The following is a 26,096-nucleotide window of genomic DNA, read 5'->3' on the forward strand; positions in this document are numbered from 1 at the left end:
GTTTTAATAGATACAACAAAAAAAACAAAAAATACAAAAAATACAAAAAAAAGAGATAAAAGTTTCCTCAAAATGTGTGCGTAGAAAGAATGGCAGTGAATGTGTAAAATGCAGAGTGAGGATGCACTCATCTGAAAGAATACTTGACAATATTGAGCAAGATGAGGAGGCTTGTGGCTACGATGCAGAGCGAGCTCAATCACGCATCCAGGGTTGGTATTATAAAGCTGGAAAATTGATTAAAAAAAAGAGTTGATCTCTCAAGGCCTCTCAAGTTGTTCCGCACCGAACTCATCCAACGCATGCCTTGCTGGACCTTGCTTTGTGCACCGGTGCACATTCACGCTGGAGCAGAAAGGCCTTCACCACTGTCCAGAATGTAACCGTATTGTGTCTGGAATGTATCCACAATGTTTGCAAAATGTATCCAAAACGTATTTGGTATGTGTCCTGAATGTATCTGGAAAGTAACTGGAATTTCTGCAGAATGTATCTGGAATTTATCCAGAATGTAACTGAAATGTAATCTGGACAATAACCAGAAGGTATCCGGAATGTACTGGATCTGTAATGTAGTGGGGAATCTATGCAGAATCTATCTGTAATATATTCAGAATTGAACCAGAATGTATCCGGACTATACTTGCAATATAATCAGAATGTAATTGGAAAGTATCCAGAATGTATCTGGAATGTAACCGGAATTGATCCAGAATGTACTGTTTCTGGAATGTGTCTGGAATTTATTCTGCATGTAAGTGCAATGTAACCAGAAAGTATCCAGAATGTATCGTGTCCGTGTAAAACCCAGTGAGACAGAATCCCGCAATTAAATAATTAGATGATGTCACTTCTCCTGCCCAGCTGTGTTAAAAATGAATCATTTTAATAATTTTACAAGTTAACTCTTCAGGCGTGACCAGGTGTGTTTGTGTGTTGTGTGTTATTAACGCCATGATTATTAACAGACACACACATACACACACACACACGCGTGCGTTGATAAAAATTTAAAAGCGAGATAGGGAAGATGGATGCCCAAACGTGCTGTTCATTGTAGCAGCATTTTCTTTCCTATCAAAGTAAAAAAAAGATTAGGCGATGCTTGATGACAAGGTTGGATGGTATTTATTGCGGCCACACATGGAGGAAGGAAAGAAGATTGAGGAGAGAGAGAGAGAGAGAGCGAGAGAGAGAGAGCGGTACAGATATTTGCTGTAGTACTCGAAAAATGGAAGCCCTCACGCAAGCACGCACGCACACGTTCCTATACTTCTATCACATGATTCCAAGGTAACATGGTGCTGCAGGCACAGGTTGCAATAAGATGATGAAGTTGATTTATGGCCATACAGTTTATGGTGTTATTCATACAAGTGTTTACTGTAATTCTGAATTTTCTTGCGCGTCAGGTTAGTGAAAGACTAACTCCACCCGTTCCCTACAAATTCGGGTTCGGCAGGAACGCAATTCCATCGTAAAGCGGGGACGCCCTGTTTTAATTTGTTAATTGCTTACATGGAGGTCATGCTCAACAGGAGACCATTTGTTAACCAAATACTCACAGCTGAGATTCATACTCAGCACTCTTTTGAGTTTGGAGTTTGGTGAGAGTGTCAGCCAGGGATTCCACTTTAAATAGAAACGGAAAACTCCAAAGTAAATTATAAGTCACACAGAGTTGATAAGCACCGCTTATGTGGGACTGCCCTCACAGCGCTCACAGAAAGAAACCAGATTAATATTTCATTTGCTCTGGCGGGACAGTAACAGATAACGCGAACTTTACAATTGGAATAAATCGTAGAAGTGTGACTCTTTCCTGCTCATGACCGAGTTTGAAAGTAAAGTCTCAATTTCATCCAGTAGCCTGTTTTTTCTGCTTCACAAGATGGATAAAAGCCAGTTTATTGAACCGACACATCATGTACGATCAGTTATGATGATGACGGAAATCTCGAAATACCGATTACCTTTTAATGAAACATGAGGTGAAGTCATTGAATTTCGGGTTTCTACGGCCGCAAGGCTCGTTTGATGTCTGCCCGCAGGCTGCTGGCGCTTGAGTGAGAATTCATGGGCCGGCCATTTGTATTCATCACGTATTGTATTTTGATCATGACCAAAATGGAGTGAGGAAAGGACTGGAATCAGTGATTTCTGGGACGACTAGCAAACAGTTTTGACGTCAGGCTTAGTCTGACTTTTACAAGACTTGATGACAACGCTTACCATTGGGCCGGCCGGGCCGATCTCTCCTGTTTCTCCCTTCTCCCCAGCAGCCCCCTGCAATGCAAACAGTCTTCCGCATGTCAGCTGTCTGAGTGATCGCGATCACAGCCGCGGATATTCAAGGGACCAAAGAAACCAACATCAGTTTTCTTCATCAAGTTATGCCCCGACATGAGCGAGCGCTGGAATACATCCTACAAATGTCTGGCAGGATATCTTTTGACAGTCTACGCTGGCACTTGTTTGATAGCACAGAACTTGTGAATACAGTAAACACACAATGTGATCTTTCTGCCCACTTGAAGAAACACATTTTTTTTTTCCCGTTATATCATTTCTCATGCATGTATGACCAAGACTACAATTTTAAACTTTACGCACTGGTATTCTTCTAGGAATGTGGAATTTATCTAATATTAAACATACCAACAGTATCCTTGAGGTACATATTGTGAGAATGTCAATAAGCAAATCTTACCTGAGGCCCCTGAATTGAGAGGCCGCTGGGTCCCTGAGGTCCTGACGGTCCAGGTGGTCCAGCAGGGCCGGTCTCTCCCACAGGCCCTTGCGCCCCCTGTGAAAAAACAAAAAACAACAACAAAAGAACAATCTAATCATTTGAATATAGTCCTCAATTAATGCTATGCTATTCATTTCACTTTTACTCTGCAGCTACAACATTAGGTCAATCAAATATTTAGAATAATGTAGTCACTAATAATGACATAATTTAATGAATAAATATGAGAATGGCCGGCACGGTGGGCGACTGGTTAGCACAGCTGCCTCACAGTTCTGAGGACCGGGGTTCAAACCCCGGCCCCGCCTGTGTGGCGTTTGCATGTTCTCCTCGTGCCTGGGTGAGTTTTCTCCGGGCACTCCGGTTTCCTCTCACATCCCCAAAACATGCGTGGTAGGTTGATTGAGGACTCTAAATTGCCCGTAGGTGTTAATGTGAGTGCGAATGGTGCCCTGCGATTGGCTGGCGACCGGTTCAGGGTGTATCCCGCCTCCGGCCCGAAGATAGCTGGGATAGGCTCCAGCACGGCACGCCCGCCACCCTAGTGAGGATAAGCGGTAAAAGAAAATGGATGGATGAAATGAAAAATGACAATGAAGTAAACTAAAATGACATCGGATGCGTCATTTTCCAAATATCGGCCCAATTTATCTCCACATTCCAAATGAATGGGAACGTGCTGGTGTTGGGATGAAGTCAACAGAATAGTCGCGCGCTTCAAATAGCTCGGCAGAAAGTGCAGTGATAAGAACGCTGCCAAGCAATTGTGATCTTGCAGGCGAGGACAGTGTATGTGTGTGGCATATCAATGTGGCAATAGCACCCAGAAATGGATGTCACATAACGCACATGGTCTGCATAGACGAATCAAAATGTCCTCTATTCTGCCCATGTTTCCTTCTTGGGAATTTCTAGAAAGATTCCTGGGTGGGCCATCTCATGTTCATCGCTCGACACTCATATTTTCCCATTGACTTACTGAAAGGCCACCTTGCATGATCGAGCACAAGTGGTGAGAAGAACCCTATCTGACCGAAACGCGGTTTCCATATGTCAGACTAAATGCACGTGAAGAAGATTTTGGCACGCAACAGCAAACCTCGTTACACCGAACCGTAGCAGAAATATACAAACATACAATGCATGGTAATCCTTAATAAAACCATGAATATGATGGGTAAAGTTAGTAAAGTTGCTATTGCCAGATGATTTCTTTCACAAAATGTTAGGCCTTAGATCCATATACTGTATGTGTATTGCACTTTGCTTAACGTGCAGTTTTGGCTGGCGATCAGTTCAAGGTGTACCCCGCCTCTCGCCCGAAGATGGCCGGGATTGGCTCCACCACGCCCGCGACCCTTGTGAGGAGTAGGTTTTAAATCTGCTTTCTGTCTTTTCCCAAGTGATGTTTATTGACATGCCCTCAAGAACGAAGAGGGCGATATTGTAAAAGACTCTTTGTTTGTGAGCACTTCACATCCAGGACATTTCATTCCATCTTTTGAACACTTCAACAGACACTAGATGGGGGCAGTTCTGTCCTTGGAGATCAGGTGTGGACCATACATATTTAGAACGTATAGTCAGCAAGTGTGTGAGAGATGTAGTGGGCGTTTTTATTGATCCTCCCTTACTGTAGTTGTTCCTCGTGGGACGTCCTTCTCATCCCCCTGTAGCGTTGTAGCTCCACCACATCAATGTATTGTCTTTGACTCATTAAAAAGTCACGCAGCCACTTCCTTCATCTTTAGCACTTTACATTTTCAACCCCCACTCAAGACCTCTGCGTAGGAATAGGAGTTTATAAATTGCGTTCTCTGTAGATAGAATATATTGTGTCTCGTGAACTTTTCATGTTTTACTTCATGAAGACAGAACATAACACTAAAGTAGCTCCAACTCTTATGACGGTAAAATTCAGGCGAAATGAAATCAGTTTCTTTTGTGAAATAGTTACAGTTTATCTGTTTAAAAATGTTACATTTATTAATAAACATTTTATTTTTCAATATGAAGCCGGTTTAATTGTAATTGCCTCAAACGTGGTTACTCAGATATTCAAATTGTTTTGGGCACAGAAAAAAAGAAAGAATGCTAAGAATTATTTGTTCATATGATTAAGGGAAGCATTACATGCGTTTAGCGTGGCACCAGAAATGCAACACTGGGACTTTTACTCACCGTCACTCCAGGTTCGCCCCTGTCCCCTCGCGTTCCCCGAATCCCCGGACCACCCTGGAACACACCATAACAGTCCACAACCAATAGTACAATCATTTCACTAAGAAGTACTCCTCTGCCAAAATATGTGTACATATGTATTTGCTAGCATTTAAAACATGCACAAGCACACAAACAACGCAGTATGTGAGTGTGTTCTCGATTTCACAAGAATTGTTACATCAGCCAACTTGAATGACTCCTTTCTGCAACATGGGCAATAAATACAGTGGCCCTGGGTACCATGCTTAATTCCAACCATGATCTAATTTAAGCTGTGCGTTCTCAATAACTCAGCAAAAGTGTCGTTTTAATGTTCTTACTATTGAATTGTATCCACAAGTTAAGTCTCAGTCCAACAAACTGTTGTCAGACTGTAGCTCCAGCTTGGCCCAGAAGCTATAAATTATTCTACTTGGAAGACATTACTTCCTGTTGTAAAAACACCTTCCAACTGTAGATTTATAGTCATCCTTTGGACTGCAACATGTTTTGACATTAATAGTGTCTATTTACTGAGCAACACAATCTTTGCAACAGTGTGTGAGTGATATTTGTTTACATTTCACAGCATTTGTTTGTATGCGAGTGACAAGCGGGGTGCATCTTGATTATTGCACTGTTAAAGTCAGAAAACTAAATAGGACATATTATTTAATTTCTTGATTGATTTGAATGAACTCTTGAAAACAATTAAGATTCAATTTGGATTATTGATGGGCTTTCAATGATCAAATACTGATGTCTACTACTAATGTAATGCGAAGAAGGCAAACGTGGTTCAATTTTGAAATGTTGGCTTTTTGGACAGCTCTGGCAAGGATAAAGACATTCCAAAACAAAGTTTGCTGTTAGCATTTAATGCTTCAATTCAATTCATTGTGCTGCTCCTTCTGGTGTTAGCCGTCTTGGCCACCAGGAGGGAGTATAATTCAGTTGTGCAGACACAAAAGAAGAGGAATAGTCCTTCTACTATGCGACTCAGAGGAATATATGCCTGTGAGTATTGTTATATTATCATTTGTTGATCCACGAATTGTTTTCAGATATCCGTCGCTTCTTAAACCCCTAACTATTGATGCTAAATGTTAGCTTGTCAATGGAATCTTGCATAGTGTTTTAACATTAAGCTAACTGAAAGCACATTCTATTTGTTGCACGCTACCTATTTACACAATTACTTAGCACTTACAAACTCCAACCTTGTAATCATCTCAGATAAGCGTTTATCATGAAAAAAAAAAATCAATATAATGTGTTTTTATAAGGATAGGTACATGGTAGACAAACATTACAGCACGGTGGCTGGTGTGCTGTTGTAGCACTGAAAATATTGATCCCATCATGGCATTCACTGACGGCCACATTCCGCCGTTACATTGTGATTTAAGTAGTCCATTCAAAGCTGCGGGGCAAAAAAAAAAAAGGAGACATAAAGTAAAAGGGAAAAAAGAGAGTCAGTGTTGGGATCAAGAGGATGTAAAAGAAAATAATCGGATGGCCACAAAGACAGCATCGCAGCTGAGTGCCGTGCTGCTGGTAGTTGAAGAAGGAAAGTGAAAGGAAAATTCACACACAAAAAGAGGCGAGGGGAGGATAACCAAACAGTAGAAATTGCGCATTAACATATACATTGGCTGTTTGTTGCTGAACTGCAGTATTCTCGCACTACAGGCTTCTTAAGTGAGCCATAATTAAAGAAAATTAGAAAGACGGTGGCATGTGGCTGTGGATTCCTCAAATGAAAAAGTGGACCTGACTTGGTTGCACAGGGATGAAAATTGTGGCGGATCGTAATCGTCTGTGATGAACAGAATCACCATTTCATTACTCTCTCAAACGAGGGGGTGCCAACACAATGATTGGTAGTTCAGAGAGTCGGAAGTGAATCGCAGAAAAAAGCAGGACATATGGCCAAAAGAAAGACTGAACGGGGAGATAAACAGAGACAAGAGTAATTGAAAAATGGGAATCAGGACAAGAAGCCATCAGCGAATTTAGGTGTTACTTAGTATGTGTGGTCTTGAATTCATTTCAAGCAAATCGACTTCATCAATGTTCAGAAGGCAAACCATTAAAAAATTGAAAGGAAATGTGTAGTGTCGTGTAGATTGCAATCAAGCAAAATTTCAGTTTCTAACTTTTTGATTAGATAAGCAAATGAGTGAATAGCTCCTGGGAATTTAGGATCCAAGAACAAATGGGCGGAGGAAAAATAAATAAGAAGAGAGCGAGAAGGAACAAATCAAAGTTGACCAACAAGACCTTTTTAGTCAAACTTAATTCTGAATCGCAGAAACAACAAACAACAGGGACTCACAGGAGGTCCGGGAGGTCCTGGGGGTCCCTTGCTGTCTTGGAAACAGCTGCAGGCGCGAGGCATCGACGGGCACTCCTCCTCAACTCGCTACAACATCAACACACCCGTAAACACATTAGGATTATACTGTAGATATAGCCCATATATTACATATTTTATCATGAAAAACAAAATATATTTCTCAGTTGTTATTTTTCTAATGTTTATCCGTGTAAAAGTCATTAGCCTGAAAGTCATTTCATCAGAATCCAGTGGCCTCAATTAAGCTTTTGTGGATTACCCCGACCTGGATGACTGACAATCTCCACAGACACAGAAAAAAATACAACTCTTTTCAGCAAGCGCATTGCTATTTCTTTTCTGAAAACGACTTGAGCAATTACGCAACAAACTGACACTACCTTGCATAATATGTGATTTTGATTCATTCTGTATTGGATTGTGCAACTAGTACCTCCGTCGCGTGTGCACATGAGAACATAATGCTGAATGGACACAACATACAGTATATCCTCGAGGCGCTCATTGCCTGTAATTCGATTTTATAAATGAAATTAGCGCAGGTGCTGTTACACGCCGGTGCAGCTTCGCCAACGATCATCGCCATTCAAACTGGTTCCGAGTCATTTGGATCTAATTTTATTTTGGTCATTGTGGCTTTATCGTCACTCAAATTGATCGCAAGCGCAATTACGGCTCTGACAATTTGAGCCTCTGACATCCACCAAATGACTGCCCATTCAGCGATGACTAGAGTGTGTGTGTGTGTGTGTGTGTTTGTGTGCGTGTGTTCTTACCAAAGCTGGCAGTTCACAACACTTATCCCTGCTTGCCCACGATGTACTGCAGATGATATCAAACATCTGGAGCTGAAACTGAAAACACACACACACGTAACGCTATACTCAGCGTGGTCAGGCTTTTATGGCCTCAGAGACATCCAGACATCTTGAAGCGATGTCATGTGAGCATAGGGGACAGCTAAGGGTTATTATGTTAAGTGGATAAAAAGTCCACTTGTCCTCCTTCACCTATTCGAGAAATGCTGTTGCTCGGCATGTTCCAAGCAGCACTCAGGTTGTCACCGCCCACGCCCTTCAGCGTTACCTGTGAGACTTGACGTGTCGAACACGGCAATTAATGCACTCGTTCTACGTCTACACTTTTATACGCGCGCACGCACTTCATTGTATCACTGCACTGTTTGTATTTTTTTCTGCACTATAAACGTATTTTTCATTACGTTCTGTTTAACCGCAGGTGTCAAACACAAGGCCCGGGGGCCACATGTGGCCCGTCATATCATATTATGTGGCCCGCGAAAGCAAATCATTTGCGTCGACTTCCATGTTTCAAATCCTTCAGAAGCTTTTGCGGATGCTTTCATGCTATAACTTGCTAATCATTGTCAGAGAAGTTACAAACATTTTCGTATTTACTGTCATGTCTTGTCAGTGGAAGTCAAGTAGGTCACCCAGGACCTCATACTGACCGGAGCAGAACTGTCCCGTCTGCCTCGAGACCGCACGGTGCGACCCAGGATCTCCACGCCATCCGTGGTGATGTTCCCGGCTGCACTGATGGCTTTTTCGCCGACAAGGGCGCAGTCCAACACCACCGTCACTGCCGTCTTACTGATGGTTACATGCAGCTAAACAGAGAGGACCATTCAATATATTAGGCCGGGCATCAAAATAGGACAGTACAAAAAACAATCCAGTCATTTTAGCAATTGCTAAGAGATGAAACTTACAAAAGTAAACAACAAATTCAACTACCCAACAAAATGATTTCTTTTTTTTAAATTTTTTTTTTTAGCTTTTTTACATATTTTTCATCAATTGATGAATAAAACGTGAATTTGATAGCAACAAACTCTTTTTGGTGGTTTGATGTTAAAATTTTTGGTCATGTTGATCCTGCTGACATTCACCACAAGACTGCGGGTTGAAAATAAGTAACTATGATTACATAAAAGTTTAAATCGGGGGTTGAAATAAAATAAATAAAAGAGAAAAGTAAAAAATGTTTGTGTTTTGTGATTATTCGGTCTCAAATATCAACGGCATCATTTGGTGTTTATAAGGCACCTCGTTTGTTTTTGTCTGACTTCTCATTTTCTAGACATGAGACAAATTGCTTTTGCTTCTTCTGCTGAGACTGATGCATTATCAGTCATATTGCACATATCATTTAGGGGAGGGAACGGGCAAAATGTATTAACTCTGTTGTACTGAGAGAGCGAGAATCCATAACGCAGAGTTATCAAGTGATTGTTATCATCAAAGAGCACAAACACAGCTAAACAAACACCAAACAGGGGGAAAAAAAGGAAACATTATCTGCGCAAAAAGCTACAAAGTTTATCTGAAATAAGTTTTTTTGAAATATATGCAGTTTATTGTGAAGCCTTTTTTTTTTTTTTTTCAGGGTTGATGTCACACCAGAACAAATTTATGTTGTTCAGGAGTCTGGAGGATTTAACAAGCAAATCATTTTTTAAATGTATTATATTCATTTGGACTCCTCGATGGTACATTTAATTTCAAGTCTTTCTAAATTTTTGTTGCACACCACACAGAGGAGCAGACCATGTCATTTCTTTTTGTCCACAGCAGGACTCAAACTGTGACCTTCCGCCCACAAAGCTCAATTCCTCACAGACGAGCCACTGGCATTCCATACAATGTAAAAAATCATAACCAAAATAAATTCTACACCGTGAGAGTCTCTGAGAAAAAAAAAAAACACCTTTTAATGACAAATTAGTCAAACATTCTCGAGTCTCTTCACTCGTTGCCTAAAGCTGAAAAAGATGGATTTATGCGTAATCGGTCATGCAAGTCACTGCAAAAACGCGGGCATCTAGTTAGTTAAATTCAAGTTGTAACCTTGTATAATTTAACTAATATTGAGCTTGGAAGACCAAATACTGAAATATCACAAATTAAGGCAGATTCATGGACAAAGAAATTATTTTTCAGCAAATCTCATTTTACTTGATAATGTTGTCCATGATGTGGATGAACCACCAGGTTGATTAACATCCATTTTGTACTACGAAGCAGCCAATTTTTTTTTTTTGGCCGATGGACATTAATGATAAGATATATAGTATCTGCAAACTGATAATCACAAAAATCTGACTATCACTATTAGATATTGTTACTGACTGTAACAAGGCAAATATAACAATTCTGCAGCGCCCGGCTCACTTTTAAAAAAAAAATTTTATTGCAAGGTATTACTTAGGGATTGTAATATGTTGGTTGGAAAAGTTAAGTGGATACTACACAACAAGCTCAAACCTATTATACCGATTACATTTGGTATATGTGTATAGTTCCACAATCGATACTGCACAACTTCATCCTTTCATACGTCATCATACTGTATGTTTCGGTGAGGCTATTAACTATTATTAAATGTGCATTTGACAATTCACTTTTCGCTGGATCCATCTTTTGTGTTAAAATAAAAATAAATCCATCCACATTTTCTTTATTTTAAGCACGAGTCTTCTCCCTGCCTCTTTTTTTTTTTTTTCCCGTCTGTATGTGTTTTGTTTGTAGCAGATTTGAATAGACGTTGAAAATACTTTGCCGGTGCTGTTAAAATGACAACTTGGAAATCACAATGAGACACTCTGAAATATCAGGATGGAATAAAGATGTGAAAGTTTTTCTTTTTTTAATGGATACTTAAAAGATTTTTAAATTTTTGTATTTTTTTTTTTAAACACCATCAATAATTCATTTACAGTAGAAACACTAACCTTGTGGAAACTGCCATGGAAAACTTTTCTTATTTGAGTTCCTTGAAAGGTGACAGTCTGAAAGTCTCCTTTGTAGTCATAGTTGAAGAACGTCAAACTCTTCCCGGAGCCTTTGGGAGAGTAGTAGAGATGAAGATTAAACCATAATAATAATAATAATAATAATAATAATGTATCATCTTACAGACACATGCATTTAGCAATATGTTGATTATTGTGGTAGAGTGAACTCCTACACATTTTCAACACCCCCATTTGCTTTTTTTGGGGGGTGAACCGACGCTCTGTTATTTCCTGGAAAACTCGCAGCTTTGTACAAGTATAAAAATATTGCTTTGATGCCTTCTTGTGCCAGGGAATTATGTTTATGTGGGCGGAGCCACTTTATTTAGTCAGGCCATAGCCTTGTCTAATCGAAAATAGGGCTTTGCTGCCATTTGTGGCATCTATAAGGGGGGGGGGGGGGGGGAACTATTTTTATGTGGGGGGGGGGCACCATTACTTGTGCATTTTTGCTATTTGTGGCAGGGTTTAAACAGCATTGGAACAGTGTAGTACTTTGTAGTGGTGTAAAACTACACTGCATCATACAGAGAGCTGATTCCAATAAACAAGTTCGCTTACAACCTTTGTGTGGAAATCCCTTTTTGATATCCATCCTTATTAACAAAGTGAGACTTGTTCACTCTCCCCAGACGGTCTCACAGCTCACTGTAGGAAGTAATTATTTATTTCTTTTGCCCTTAACATAGCGAAGGTTAGCTCAGTATGTTCACAAAATACATTTTCTTTATTTTGTTTGGAAGCTGCTGCTGCTTCCTCGAAGTTTCGTGGTGACGCCGATGGACGGGGAGACTCGCACACCTCATACAGTTCAGCACCTGTGACGTCAACATTTAGTAGAACGTGACTGTTATCATCATCCATGCACCATTGTGTTGTCCCAAAATGATCAGAATGTGACCCCAAGTACGCAACGTCTTTGTCAAATGAAAAGTTGCTGGGTGAGTTCATTTCACTTCTCTGTTCTAATCAAACCAATTTCTCCAGGCTCCGTTACTAAAACTGCAGCGTCGTGCAGGATTAATCTTGCGATGCCGAAACTGCAGCAGTGACCACAAATCCGCAGATTGAGACAATGACAAGTCGAAGAAGCAACATAGGTTGAAATAAACCCACAGTCCAAGATGAGTCCCACCAATGGCTCGGTGTCCTTATCGAGGATTTCCCACAATGCAAAGGGCTCCTGTGGAGTCTCGGGAAGAAGGCGGATCATCATAGAGATGGTGTAGTCAGATGGTAAACCTACAGGATGAAGGTACCTGGTACACACATGCAAGAGCGGGCAGACACACACACACACACACACACACACACACACGTTCACAAAACACAGAAAATGAGTTAACTGTGCCCTAAAGGCATGCACCCACTAAGCGTCTTTTCCAAGTCTCTTGGCTGCTTGGCTGAGAGCTTTTCCGAAGTGTTTGGCTGCCTCCAACTGTCTCATAGTGGCACCTTCTTTTCATCAGAGAATCAAACTTTGTTTCTTTTTCTTTTTTCTTTGAGGGGGGGAGGGCACCTCTGAGCACTTGAGGTTCAAAAGATTTCAGCTTCTACTTTGCAGCACTCTTGTCAATGCCACTTTTGAAAAACTGAACGCTCCCAGTTAAGGAGGCTACATTTAAAGCTGGCTGACGAAAAACTCCGACAACAGCACAGACAGAATACTTTGGTTTGCGCTTGAAGGTTTCCGCTACATTTTAAGCGCATCTAGTTTAATTTATTGTACAGTAACTACATACGTCTTTGCCTTAGCTTTGTTTACATTAGCCCTTGAAATCTGAACCTACAGTTTTCAAATTTTTCACATTTATTTCACAGTTACAAAACTTGTGGGCAGGATTTATTATTTTGTGGAATTTGTATATTGTATTTTCACTTATATTACATATTATATAAAATGGATACTTGGAACACGTTCTATTCCATTTGGCACAACCTGTGCGCATGTTTTCACATTGTGAAATGCTAATATCAAGAACAGCTGAATGTATAGTTATTCATTCAGCATATTTGCATATATCGAAACATTTTCAACACTCTCAGACGCCGGCGAAACAATCCAAACATTGAGTTTGCTTTAAGTCTATGTAGCGCATTGCTTATACATTGTGAACACAAAGCCCTCGAGAGTCACGTTGTTTCTTTTCATTGCATTGACTACGCTTCCAATCGAGTCAGATCTGAATTGGACCCCAAAAAAAAAATCAAAAAAAGAAAAGAATTGATTCCTCTTTCAAATAAACCAGCAGTGTGAAAGCAAAAAAAAAAACAACAACAACAACAACTGAGCCCCTCATTAACTGTTAGTGTTGGTTTACCTACACAGTGTTTGCACAAAAAGCCCTTTAAAACCTCACCCAAAGGAATCTTTTAAAAGTAAACCAAGAATAAAATAAGTCAGTTTTTATGTCCGTATAACAATCTGATTTAAAAGACTTAAACTGGTCCTCTTCTACTATGTCTGATTGGTCAAAACAATAGCAGTACAACACAAGGTGAACCTGAACCACTTGCTGATGACATTGAGTGTTTATTTTTTTTTGGGGGGGGGGGGGGAACTATAAAAATACCCTGGTGATTTCAGTTTGTTTCAAATAGAAAAAAAAAATGCTGTAAGTTGACCAATGAAGTCCAATTCATAGCAATCCTGACCGCTATATATATATATATATATTTTTTTTTTCCCCTCCCAATTACAAAGGCCACAAGAGAATGCAAGCAAACTTGAAATTTGGGAAGACTTGTCATCCAAAGCAAAAGTGCTTCTTTTTGAATTTCTCCTCCCCCCTCCCCCTCTCCTCACTCACTTGGTGGGCTGCGACAGCAGAGCGTCACGGTGCAACCTGTAACAGGGGAAGCTGTTGAACGAGCCCGGCTCCAGAGAAACTCCAGATATGTTGCTGTACTCCTTCTCCACCAAACCAAACTTCTCCATCATTTGAAAACCTGCAGGAGACAAATCCTCATCACAGCCTCAATCAGTCCCTCTTCATTTAACCTCTTACCTGCCATGCTGTTTCCACTCATCAGAATTGACGGACAAGCTGAATGTGAGAAACGAGTGAGTTAGTTAGATCGTTACACTTACTGCACTTCTCTTATGTTTTCAATATGGGCTTACTTACTGGCAGTGGCTGCCTCGCAGACGAAGGTAATGAGGTGCTCCTCGATTTTCTTCACAGCATCCAAATCGTCTACGAAGAAGACGTGTCTGTCGCTAGGCTTGCTGGCAATGTTGACGAGTTCCCCGTAATCTGCATCCGCGAACCCGATTGCAAAAATGATGTAGCCTGGGAACGATGTTCAATAAATGAGACTGATGGTTTTCTCACCAGGCTGAAGATTCTGATTGTGGACAATAAGCTTCTGTAGATGCCATACATGAATTGAAAGTCAACAAAACCACGCCTATGCAAAGAATTATCTACATACTTTGGATTCTGACTTGTTGTAGATAGAAACGCACAACAAACACAAGAACTCCAGCAAATGCCGTTCGTATCCCCAGTACAAGCAAACAGTTACTTTTTGGGGTGGGACAAAAGTGTTTTGTTTAGTATCACGAGCGCTCAGATTTCTGCTGCCAAGCATGCCCAGTAACTGATGCATGTGTTGCTTTTAACAATGACATATTAACAGTCTTTTTCCGTCTATCTTCATCACATAATCATTTATCGTGATTGCTTTGCCAATTAGTGTTTGCAAAATATTGCAATGCTATTGTTGTCCCACCCCTAGTTACTTTCTCTGGATGTGTAACAGGCTACAAACCCTCCATCTGCATTTCCTTGGACACTTTATTGACATCATCCTGCGAACGGCCGTCAGTGAGGACAACCAGAACTTTGGGTACTCCCCTCCTGGCTCCCACATCAGATTTGAAAATTGACTCCTTCACATGCTTAATGGCTCGACCTGATTTAAAAAACAAAAAAAAAACAACAACAAGAATCGAAATTAATACTGATAGTAACAAAAATGTCCATTTCACCATGCTCATCCATATTCGTTTACCTGCCTTACATGACTAAATCATGTGCGCACATCTTAGAAGTCAGCACTTGTTATAAACTGCTGTTAATTACACAGTGTAGGAGAACATTATATAAGTGAACTAAAACGTTTGATCAATGTGCTTGAATCGCCCTGCCATTGTAATATAGTCACAATTTAAAAAAAAAAAAAAAACACTTTCATTCAATGCACACAAATGAAATACACTATGAAGGCCAAAACTTATGCATGTAAATGAGAGACCTAGAAAACTCTGCAGCCAGCCAAGCTAAGGGCAGCATCCCCATTAGCATTTAGAATAAGTGAATTTAAATGAGCTCCTAATGTTTACAGATAAGAGTAACCAGGAGACAGAAATGTCACAAAGGTTGAAAGTTGATGAACTTTTAAAAAAGGTGATTCACGGTAAACTTGAATGGATTTAATCAGTCAATAAAATGCATGCGGGCATCTTGGGTAGGTTAAAAGACCCTCCCATAAGACAAAACATAAAAACTGTATTCATGAGACGATGCAAAAATGCAATTTTTCAATCATGTGGGATTTGAGCGTCTAAATATTAATTAATATTGTTTTTGTTACCAAACAACTAACTAACCTCTGCAAGGAACCATTGTGAATACATACATCTGTAACACAAAAGGCCTTTTGTTTATTGTTATTCAATGTCAATCTAGTCGCCATAAAGTGGCGGTTAATGGCAAGCGACACTGATCATTAATCTGTCCTGTAGCCGCGATTGATCAGTTCATTATCACCACCGCACAATATGTTGGAGCTTCTCACTTATCCATTCACATTAGTGTTTATAGTTTGCGACGCTGCACTTGACCTTTTTAGAATGACGTGGCCAATCGCCGTCATCTATCCTCAGAAGTGCGCCCGTCAATTAAGATTTTATTTTCACATCCTTCTTCTGTTTTCGCTGTCTTGTCTGGGTTATTAATGGCGGCAGAGCTGGAATGGACTCAATCCAACACCACCACAATTATTCTTTCGTGTCTTATTTATTATTATGATTATTTTTTTCCAGGCTCCAGAAGCTGAAAGTGACAGACACATCCCCCAACTTGAATTTCAATATCAATTCGAATTCAGCCCTTTATAAAGCAAGCAACTACATTTTTTGTGTCAAACAAAAGCAAAAAGCTTAACGTTGCAAATCTCAATGTCAACGTGTTTGCGATATCGAAATATCGCCGCCTACCGAGCCTCCGAAGTCAACGTGTGCGAAGCGGAAAACACTCCGAGATGATGATGATGCTTGCTTGCAGGTTTTGCTTTTTCACACGCACACGCCTGGTTGACATGGGCAAGAGCCTTGAGACTCATTAAAAGCGATCGGGCTGGCATTTCATTGTTGGGTACGAGGGCAGAGCAAAATGAGAACACCTTGAATCTTAAGTGTTCAAATGACAACCTACCACTGATCAAATGTTGAAACCTTTCCTGTATTATTATTGTTTTTATTAGATTTTTTTTGTAATTGGAGGTTAGGCTAATTGGAATATTTTAGTAAAAAGACTCAAACAAAAAATAAATACAATAAATTCACGTGGTTGATCTGTGCAAACCCTCTGATAATGGGGAATTTGGCTGTGTACAATAATGACCAATCACATTCAAACCCATTCAGACAAGTCAGTGCACACCTGCAAAATAAATGTCTTTCGTTGCATCTTGCAGAACAAAAGCAAATAAAAAAACAAAAAAACAAAAAACAAAACGGAACTCTCCACTGAGAGCTTCCAAAGCATCAGGAGGGGGAATAATCAGGAGAAGAAGATTTTCTACAGCATTAGATGTATCATGGGGGAGGGGGGGGGGGGGGGGGGGGGTGAGTTATTGTCTCATGGAGAAAATAGGGCACAGCAGTGACATATCGAAAAGCAAACCCATTGACCAAAACTGCTGAAATTCTGACAGGAAAACTCGAGGACTTTCTGGCAAGGACTGGCTATATTCGACATGTGACAACAATCTCCTGTCGTGTTTATAGCGTAGACCCGTGTGCTCAGGAGAAGATAATTCAAAGCACTGCTGACAATAAGGCTAAAAAAAGAAACCCAGCAGTGCATACGAGAAGAAGATGATCAAAGCTCGAAATGGAGAAAAGATTTGACCGCTGCATGCGCTACTGCTGAGTCACAAGGCAGGTGCCGCTCTTCAACTTGACTTTCAATTTATTGAATGTTTCTGTGAGCAAAAATATGGCTGTCAATATTGACGTCTACAGAAAACTACCCACAGACCAGTACCTCATCTAGAAGGAGGAATGCACTTATCATTAAGTTACAACTATGATTGTTTACCGCAGGCAGTTGAACGAGCAGTCGGTTATTTTCCAGGCACGCCTAACAACAACAACCCATACGTGACCAGTGACGGCGATTAAAGGTGAAACGTCTTGAACAACCAGAGGTCTGTCAGGAATGACAAATGATAGCGCAGTTGGCCTACAAAGAGTAGTGTTGTCAGAAATCTGCCAGTGACGCATGTTTCTGCCCTGTCCAGGGATCACGCAAGGCGGGAGTGGAATTACAGAAGTCGGCCAGCCATGAAGTGAGACGGGAGGCCCAGGAACTCGGAGGCGGAACCGTGGTATATGAAAAGAGTCCGGAAAGAAAACAGCATTTGAGAAACAACAAAAACAAAACAAAAAAGGACACAGTTGCAGTCAATCACACCGAAATATTTAAATATGCCAGAGAATTGTGGTCCAGTAGCTCAATGAACCAGCGATCCGCAACCCTGTCAGCACGGATTGGGCTCCTTTTATGAAAGCATTTGTCTCACCATCAGCGGGGATGTGAAAGATAAAAATACTTGAAATAATCTCCTCCTGTTTTAGCCCGCAAAGCCTCGCCGCCTCACAAACCTTTGTTCTCTCGTGTAGAAGGTTATTTTTACCTCTGCCAAGGAGCTTACGTTTGTTTGTTTGCCACTTTCTAACAAAGAATAGACATACTTGGCACTTTTTTTTTGGGGGGGGGGTGAAGTCATCAGTGATATATGGTTCCTTTTCCTTAGTGAGATCCTAGTTTACCTTTAGCTTTGGTCAATTTATAACACATGCTGTACACAAAGGGTCAAGTTCAGTCAAAGCCAGACAAATTTGTATTGGTTGACGAACAATGATCTTCTCTCTATTCTATTGCTAACCCTTAAATACAATTACAAATGACACTCTCTCCATACTGTCAGCCATTCAGCAACATTGACACGCCTGCGTAACCAACTGACACAAATTCTTCTCCGTCTTCACGTACGGAGCAGCCAGGCAGCGTCAAGGATTAAGGGGGATTACTCGAGTACAATATGACAATCCATCGGCGTTTGAAGATTCGAGACGCAGAACACTTAACGCACATCTCCCCAAAGTTAACAAGGTGCAGTTATTCAACTCTTTACGAGCTGAAGTGGCCAGGAAGTTCCCACGTGTGCTTTAATTTAACCAATCAAGGTTAAATAATGAAGCGATTATGAACAAAAATAACTGGTGTTCAAAGCATACAATGTGTGTCTGAACATCCCTAGACATCGAGGGATAAAGTTCACTTGTCATTTATTGTGACAACATAGGAAAGCATTTAAACTGCGGGGGGGTTGTTTCTCGTTGGCAGCCAATTGCCCCCCGCTGCCAGAAGAAAAAGGTCGAAGAGGTAGAAAGCTGTTTTTCAGTTAAAGATTTGGAGAGTGTAAACACAGCGAGTGGTCTGAATATAATTTACGCCGAGAGCTTGAGGGTGAAAAGCAATAGGTTTGCATTTTGGACAATGAGAAATGGAGCATTTTAACTTTGAGCCCAAGGTATTAACTTTAAAGTAGGGAGGTTTAGACAAAGTCAAGGCAAATTGAAATAAGGACATGGCAATGAGAAGATAATTTTCTGGGATGGATGGTGCACATTACTATATAATTACATTTGTGCCTTGAACTTGTGGAGGGAACAATTGAGAACAAAGAAGAGGGGACTGAATGAGAGAAGAGTGCTTTGAGAGCTACACACAAATGTAATATCACAGTGTAACACGCAGGGAAGGGACAAAAAAGATTACGTGTGATGTAAATGTTCTGCTAAATTTGAGTAGTGTGGTAGTTCAATGCAGACTTACATCTGTTTGCATTTTCAAACGACACAGTCGTACTTCAAAATTAAAACACCCCAACCACCGTCGTACAAGTTGGAAATCAAGTAAAACTTTCCAGGAGAAATAGTCCTAAAAGTCACCCGAAAAACTGAACCCTCATCAAGCGTGACGTCTCGTAATGTCACCGAACCACATGAGACCTCGTTTCAGTCAGCATTAAAGGATTAAATGTTTTGTTTCTTCTTTTATGTGACACTTATTCTAAAAGAAGGGCCGGTCACAGCAAGGTTGGAGTTATTAAGAGAAGAAAATACTATAAAAATATAATAATACTTTTGAACAATGAGATACCTCCGATGCTGCGGAAGCTCTCTGCGAACTGTGGCTTGTGCTGTAAACTGTGACTACAAAAAAAAGTCAGGAAAAGCCCACTAGAGCAACTGAGATTTATTTGCTGTTAATCAGAGGCACTTTGAGTGGTGGTAGTTATGTGGTGACTCCCAGTGATTAAGTTTGAATGTGATTGCTTAATTGGGAACACAGGCACATCCCCATTTATAAGAGGGTGTGTGCACTTGTGCAACCACGTTATCTCTGTTGTTTATTTTTACTTCGTTTTACTTATTATTATTTATTTATTTTTTTTGCAATTGAGTTGCATAGGTTAACTAATAGTTGACATTTTTTTTTTTACTGTATCTTGTATTTTATATTATATTTATATTTGAACATGGGTGTGTATTTTTTTTATATCCACTGTAGCTTCCTTTTACCGCCTTTGTTAATAGTTGTTTTACGGACTGTGTAGAGTGTGTTAACAGAAAGAAATACATAACCCAAATACTATTTTGTTTTCCTTTATGCATGAATCATTTTGGCGATGGGTGCCCTTTTTGGGCTTGAGCACCTGCCCCTAAGAATGTCTGTGCAAGTGCCTGCGCTTGACCATGGAAATAACAAAATAAGTTAGTAATTAAGTAGTTAGTTCTAGTGATTAATGGAAACCTGGCTATAGTGTTTAAAAGCAGAGCACAGCAAATACAAAAAAAACAAAAGTGGTGGGAATGAAAACCAAAGGGAAAACAAATGAAGAGCGAATGTCAGCATGTTGTACAAAAGGAGAGAAAAGGGGGCGGGGTGAGCAGGGCGGGTGGGGGGGGGGGGGGGATCACGTGGAGCGAAAAAGCACAAGAGTATAGAAATGATGAGGAGGTCCGCTCTGAAGCTGGCAGAAAAGCACAAGGACACACTTTCTCTGAACAGTCACTGATCCAAACCAACAAGCGGCCTTTTGTGCAGAACCTCGTCAACGCATCAACGTTTCCGACGTTCACCTTGAGCTCATTATCACAGCAGGACAATCTCAGATGAATATTGCAACAGATTCAAAAATCCACACTACTTGTTAAGTATTCCCACCCTCAGACTCTCTCTCCTGGGTCCGGGCGTGTGAGCGTTTTAACAAATATCCTTCGAAATGAAGCCAATCGGAAAGACATTTCAATTCCTACACACATTTCTAGAGATTTGAATTGATGGTGTAATAATTGACGGACAAAAGTTTATTTTTGAACTCCTTAGCATTAATGCTCTTCTGGTGTTTTGATTATATTACAGCAGCAGATGTCCTTTTGAGATGGATTTGAATTGAAACATGTATTTCCTTTTTTTTTTACCAAGCAAAGTAAAACTAACTTTAAAGTTGAGCGTGACAGTTGGTCCTTGCCTTTGGCAACAACTATCTCACCTAATATTACCCCTGGGGAAAGTCCATCTGCTGCTGAGCGTCCTGCGGTAGCACTCAAGGTCCGGAACGGCTGCCGGTGGACCTCGTGTCGTCCGTGCAGACCGCGGCTCTAAAGCAATCGTCTTACTGAAATTTCCCCCTGCGAATCAACAGCGAGCCTCCTGTAAGATGTACTGACCTGTCTTTGTGTTTCCTCCCTTGTATCTGATTCTCTGAATCGCTTCCAGCAGTGCTTCTTTGTTGCCATGGGAACTCAACTGGACCTCTGTTCGAGCGTCATCACTGAACTGACAAATGGCCACCTGGACAAAGAAATTGATGCATATAAGACGTGCGCCAAACACACTATAAAGTACAAAATCATCAAAATATCCATTCAGTGCTAGAGTTTTAAATGTAAACAAAATTAAATGGTGGTGTTGTTATTATTTGCTCTCGGTAGCGCTACCTTTAAGGTCATTGAATTATTGTTCACGCTTGGAAATGTGAAAGTGAGCCAAAACGCTTCTCAGTTGGCGTATGGAACAAGCCGCAGCATGTTTGGAATTTCCCATCTACAGTCCGCAATTCATTTTTTATAAACATAATGAAAAGAGTGGAGAAAAAAATATTATTGGCAATCTTGGAGACTTCATAGCTGGCTGTGGCAAGGATGCAGAAGGACCCATACTCAAAAGTGGGGTGAGGCGATCCATGCTGTCAAAATGCTTTTTACATTTTGATTATTATTTTTCTAATTATGACCACTTTATAGTTTTGGACCTGCCAAATTTGATCGCTGTGGGCAACCACTCCTTGTTGATCTGCCCACCAACCCTGCCCGGCAACACCTTTTTAAATCAGTATTTCAGTTTTTTTTTTGGTTGTTTTTTCCCTTCACGTTTGACTAAAGAAGGACAATTTAGTCCGAGTTGCTGATTTGGCAAGTGCTATAAAACCTAAAATATATGATTTATCTCCCAAAATATTTGCCTCTCATGATCACCCAGAAAAGCTTCTTTCCAGCTTTATTTTTAAAACTGCGCCAAACTGAGAACATTTTAATTTGTTCAATCCATTTGAAATTGACACACAGGAAGTGAACATTGTTTAAGTGAGTAATGACTATTAAAAAGTATCATGAGGTATAACAATTATGTAATTTTTTCCCCCCTGAACCAAGCTGGTGGTCTTTACACAGGAAAATATTTCGGAGAATAACTGAAATATTTCATATTTATATCATGTGCAAAATCTAAAATGGCGTACGCAGAGAGGGACTAAATGATGACCTCCAGACTGCTGATGTTGCTGTTGTTGGCTCAAGGTGGCCGACAGCAGCCGACTTTCACTGGCGAGTTTCTCCGCATTAGAGCCAGTGTTTTGCTGTCGGTAGCCCGCCGCCACGGGGTTAGAGGGCACCGAAAGGGTCGCAAAGTGCTTCACAGCACATACTGTACTGCACAAATGAAAGAAAAGGGTTTCGCAAAGCACCTCTGCAGAGTGACAAATGAAGAAACTGAGCACTGGCGACATTGCGGAGTGCGGTGGGGTCTACTGCAACCTGGCATTATTGATGAACCTGATACAAAAGAAACGCTCTGAGGCTGATGAGATTGTAGCTTTCACTCTGGCAACATGAATCAAGGTATTCCTCCTGGTAGATTTTATGCTAAGGATCAAGATAATTGTGTTTTCCAGTAGTCCTATAGCCTCGAGGCACGGCTGCTGCAATCACTTGATATTTGTTCTAAAGAGTAATGCATTTGGAATGAACTTGCCGGAAAGTAGGCTTCTCGGGGACAAAACAAAGTGGCAGCAAATAAGCGGAGATGCTTAAATGCTTTTCAGAAACAACACAAACAGACTCTCTTGGGCTGCAATGTTCATTCCTTGTAAATTGCCCTCGTTCTTCCAATTTTGTGAATTCAGACTGTTGTTATGCTAATTTCACAACGGAGAAACTGAGAAACCAACTCGTTTAAAAAAAAAAAAAAAAAAAAAAAACTGTAAAAGTTGCATTGCTTGTTTGTGACAAGAGTGTGAGATGGTTTGAACTTTTTGAAAGGAAATATGCAGTACAGTCACTCTGAATTTGATGTCGTCAACATTGTACATAGGATGGAAATTTGTAAAGGAAAAATTATTCACGGCAAACTCCAATTATTATCAATCTATCTACCTACCTATTATCTTAAAAACGACAACAAAAAAAGAGGGGAAACTAGCTGAAAGAGCAGTTGATTAGTTGTCATATTTCCCGAAAACAACAAAACAAAAATGTAAAAAGGAATGTAGGCGGCATGCAAGCAGTTGCATGTCATGAAATAGCTTACGACAGAGGGGGAACGTGTGTTTAAATTTAGGGCAGTACTGTTACGCACCATATTTACTATTGAGTCGCAGCCAGCCTTTACTCATCCCAGAATCGCAAACTCCAGGGGAAGTGAGTGTGCGTCCATTTATTGTAAGACGACTGTCAGACAATAACTTGTGCACGAGGCAAGAAAGAATATTTTATGAACCTCAACGCATACTTTGGGTGGCATCATTCCCTGGTCGAAAAGCAAAGCCACATACCGTAAGACTTTTTTTGTGCTGTTCCTTAATCCGGCCCACCGAACATTTACATTATCGAGACTCCTGTCATATTTGTTGCATGAATTTAACCGGTCAATCCTGAAATGGATTCGTTGAACTGTAGTCTTCATTTTTATGCATTTATCTTATAAAATGATTGTTCAATAACTTAATGACTGAATAAATAATGACTGTACTGTACTGTACTGTATCCGGTTCATATGAGGTCAAATTCGCTCGACCAAAAGCGAGAATTCTCCCGGTGTATTTAGGACGCGTTGTAGGTGACGGGAGGGTCACGAAGCTCACCTGGGTGCCATCCGGCCCAATTTGATCCAGCGATCCAATGGTACTATACAGGAAATTTGTGATCTTCATGAAGTTGTCATCGCCAATGGACCAAGAGCCATCAACCAGGAACGCCAGATCCGCCTTGGCCTCCTTGCATACTTCACAGACGAACACATGCGGCAGATAACGATACATACATGATATGGACAAACGTAGTTTTTCTTTCAAACTGTTTCTCTAGCGTCCGTTGACCCTAATTTCTCCAACATCCTTGAAGGATCTTCTCCCTCGATTCCAGCTGTTGAGAAATCGGCGAGGCCAGCGCGCTCTCGGGAACGGGAGTTGCGACGCATTTGTGGCTTTGCCCAGAGCGGCGCCTTGCCAAGCTGTGTAAACGTTTGCTTTTTAACAAAGTAGGGAAATACATTTCATTTGTAATTTCTCATGATGGGGTACTCTACGTTCATTTCTGATGAAGACCCATCAATTTAAAGACAGCTTGCATATGTTGGCACAAGTCCCCAACCTAAGGAAAATAACAACATGGCTCTGGATATTTTCTGATTTTCTTTTCTGTTCACTCCTTTGATAGGAGTAAAAACTAACAAATACAATAGTCTTTTCTGCAGGCCATGTTTCGAGATAATTTACAAAAACAACAGACCAAAAAAAGAAAAAGAAATATGTCACTGCTATAATTAGCACGGCAGTGATATATTTATTTGAACTTTTATGCTTTACTTTTGTAATTGCTAATACATTACCGCTGCATTCGTACTTCCTCTGCTTTTGTGCTTTTAGGCCCTTGGATGCCTGGCTGCAACATTATTCAACCTTTGCTGCTGTGAAGATGTTTTTATGCTTTGAATAAATAAGAAAGAAAAGTGTTTCCTCTCTGTTCAGTTTCTAATGCTGCACCAAGAGTGAAGAAAATGAAGGTCCAATTACTTGGAACCACAATAACACATAAACCTCCCAAAAATCTATTCTACTGTTTCTAAGGAAACAAATCCCTTTTTCGACTTTATAGAGTGTCAGAAGTACAGTGTCAGAAATGTCGAGATAAAGGTCAGGTGCAGAGTTTTTTCGCTTTTCGAGCTTTACATGCTCGAACTGTGATGCTTTTGTTAGCCGGTCCGCATGAAAGTCACTTTTGTCATTTCCAGAACCTGTTCATCCTTTTCTTCACATTCTCGCCGTCATAGTTTTCATATTCCGTTGTACTTGTAGGTAAAGCCCATTGTCTCCTGGGAAAACTGACATCGCAACCTCTTCTCACCTGGCTCACTTATTTGGTTTTTATTTCAATCACGAATAGTTGTGTTTTTGCTGTCTGTATTTTCCAAAGTATAAACATAGTATGGGCTATTTGTCTTCAAGTGGTTTTGTCCAGACTTAAGGCATTAGTGCGACAAAGGTCAGAAATGTAGACTCGAATTACAACAGAGGTCTCAGCAGGCGTGTCGGATTATGTCTGAGGAGTTTGTGTTGCGGGTCAGGCTCTTAGCTGAGCTTATCAGACAGGAACGAGGCGAGGCGGAAACGTTTGGTTGGGTGACGGTTGGATACTGTGAAAATGTCTCCCTTTCGTCCTCACCTTTCAATCTTCTTTGTCTCCTTTCAGGGATATTTTTCTTTAGTGTTGAAATGGATGTGATGGGACTTTAGGGAGAAAAAAAAAAACAACAGCATTCTTACAGCTTGTAAAGTTTCCACCTCAGTCAGCGACTTGACAAAAAAAAAAAAAAAAAAAAAAATGTATGTAAAACACCCAGTTCAACAACTCCTCCAACAATCAAAATATATCAAAAATAACAATGCAATTTACAGATTTTTTTGGGTAATAATCTGTTTTGGTCATTCGGGCGTCTCGTAAAAAGGAAAAGAGTTAAAAGTCAAACTGTGTTTGGGAGTATTTAGCGAGCTTCAAAAAAAAAACAAAAAAAAAGTGCTTTCTTGCTGACAGTTTTGTCACATCTACTTAAGACTGTGCACTACATTGATAAGAATTTTTCGATGCTTTGAGTAATATAATGTAAACATCTCTCTTGCATTGTGTTATTTCCTCAGTCAATCAGTTTGGAAATTTGTTTTCGGTCTGATGCGATGCAAAACTTTATCAAAGTAGCACTTATACGGTATATTACTGTGAGAGAGTGGCAGGCCTTGCCTTTGGTGCCTCCGCCTTAACTTAACTCACTTAATCCACCTCTTAATATCATATATCTTTAATAACATCATATATTTTATTTTATTAATTT

The 26,096-nt window shown here is 40.4% G+C and overlaps 1 protein-coding gene across 7 annotated transcripts in view; it reads right to left on the reverse strand.

The window, feature by feature from the left end:
* The window catches only part of col14a1a (collagen, type XIV, alpha 1a), a 91,183-nt gene that overhangs the window by 15,639 nt on the left and 49,448 nt on the right, over positions 1-26,096 (reverse strand). For 6 of the 7 annotated variants that reach the window (XM_061777725.1, XM_061777721.1, XM_061777722.1 and 3 more), the window contains 14 exons: positions 23,854-23,993; positions 21,164-21,287; positions 14,905-15,048; positions 14,259-14,423; positions 14,139-14,177; positions 13,941-14,079; positions 12,247-12,389; positions 11,068-11,177; positions 8,785-8,943; positions 8,090-8,167; positions 7,293-7,379; positions 4,934-4,987; positions 2,711-2,806; positions 2,233-2,286 (listed from right to left, as the gene is read on the reverse strand). In XM_061777725.1, coding sequence (XP_061633709.1) covers positions 2,233-2,286; positions 2,711-2,806; positions 4,934-4,987; positions 7,293-7,379; positions 8,090-8,167; positions 8,785-8,943; positions 11,068-11,177; positions 12,247-12,389; positions 13,941-14,079; positions 14,139-14,177; positions 14,259-14,423; positions 14,905-15,048; positions 21,164-21,287; positions 23,854-23,993 — 1,532 coding nt within the window. Of the gene's footprint in view, positions 1-2,232; positions 2,321-2,710; positions 2,807-4,933; positions 4,988-7,292; positions 7,380-8,089; positions 8,168-8,784; positions 8,944-11,067; positions 11,178-12,246; positions 12,390-13,940; positions 14,080-14,138; positions 14,178-14,258; positions 14,424-14,904; positions 15,049-21,163; positions 21,288-23,853; positions 23,994-26,096 lie in introns of all 7 variants that reach the window. The other variant, XR_009789166.1, reaches the window with a different exon arrangement.

Source organism: Phyllopteryx taeniolatus, chromosome 6 (assembly GCF_024500385.1).
Source record: "Phyllopteryx taeniolatus isolate TA_2022b chromosome 6, UOR_Ptae_1.2, whole genome shotgun sequence".
NCBI classification, from domain to species: domain Eukaryota; kingdom Metazoa; phylum Chordata; class Actinopteri; order Syngnathiformes; family Syngnathidae; genus Phyllopteryx; species Phyllopteryx taeniolatus.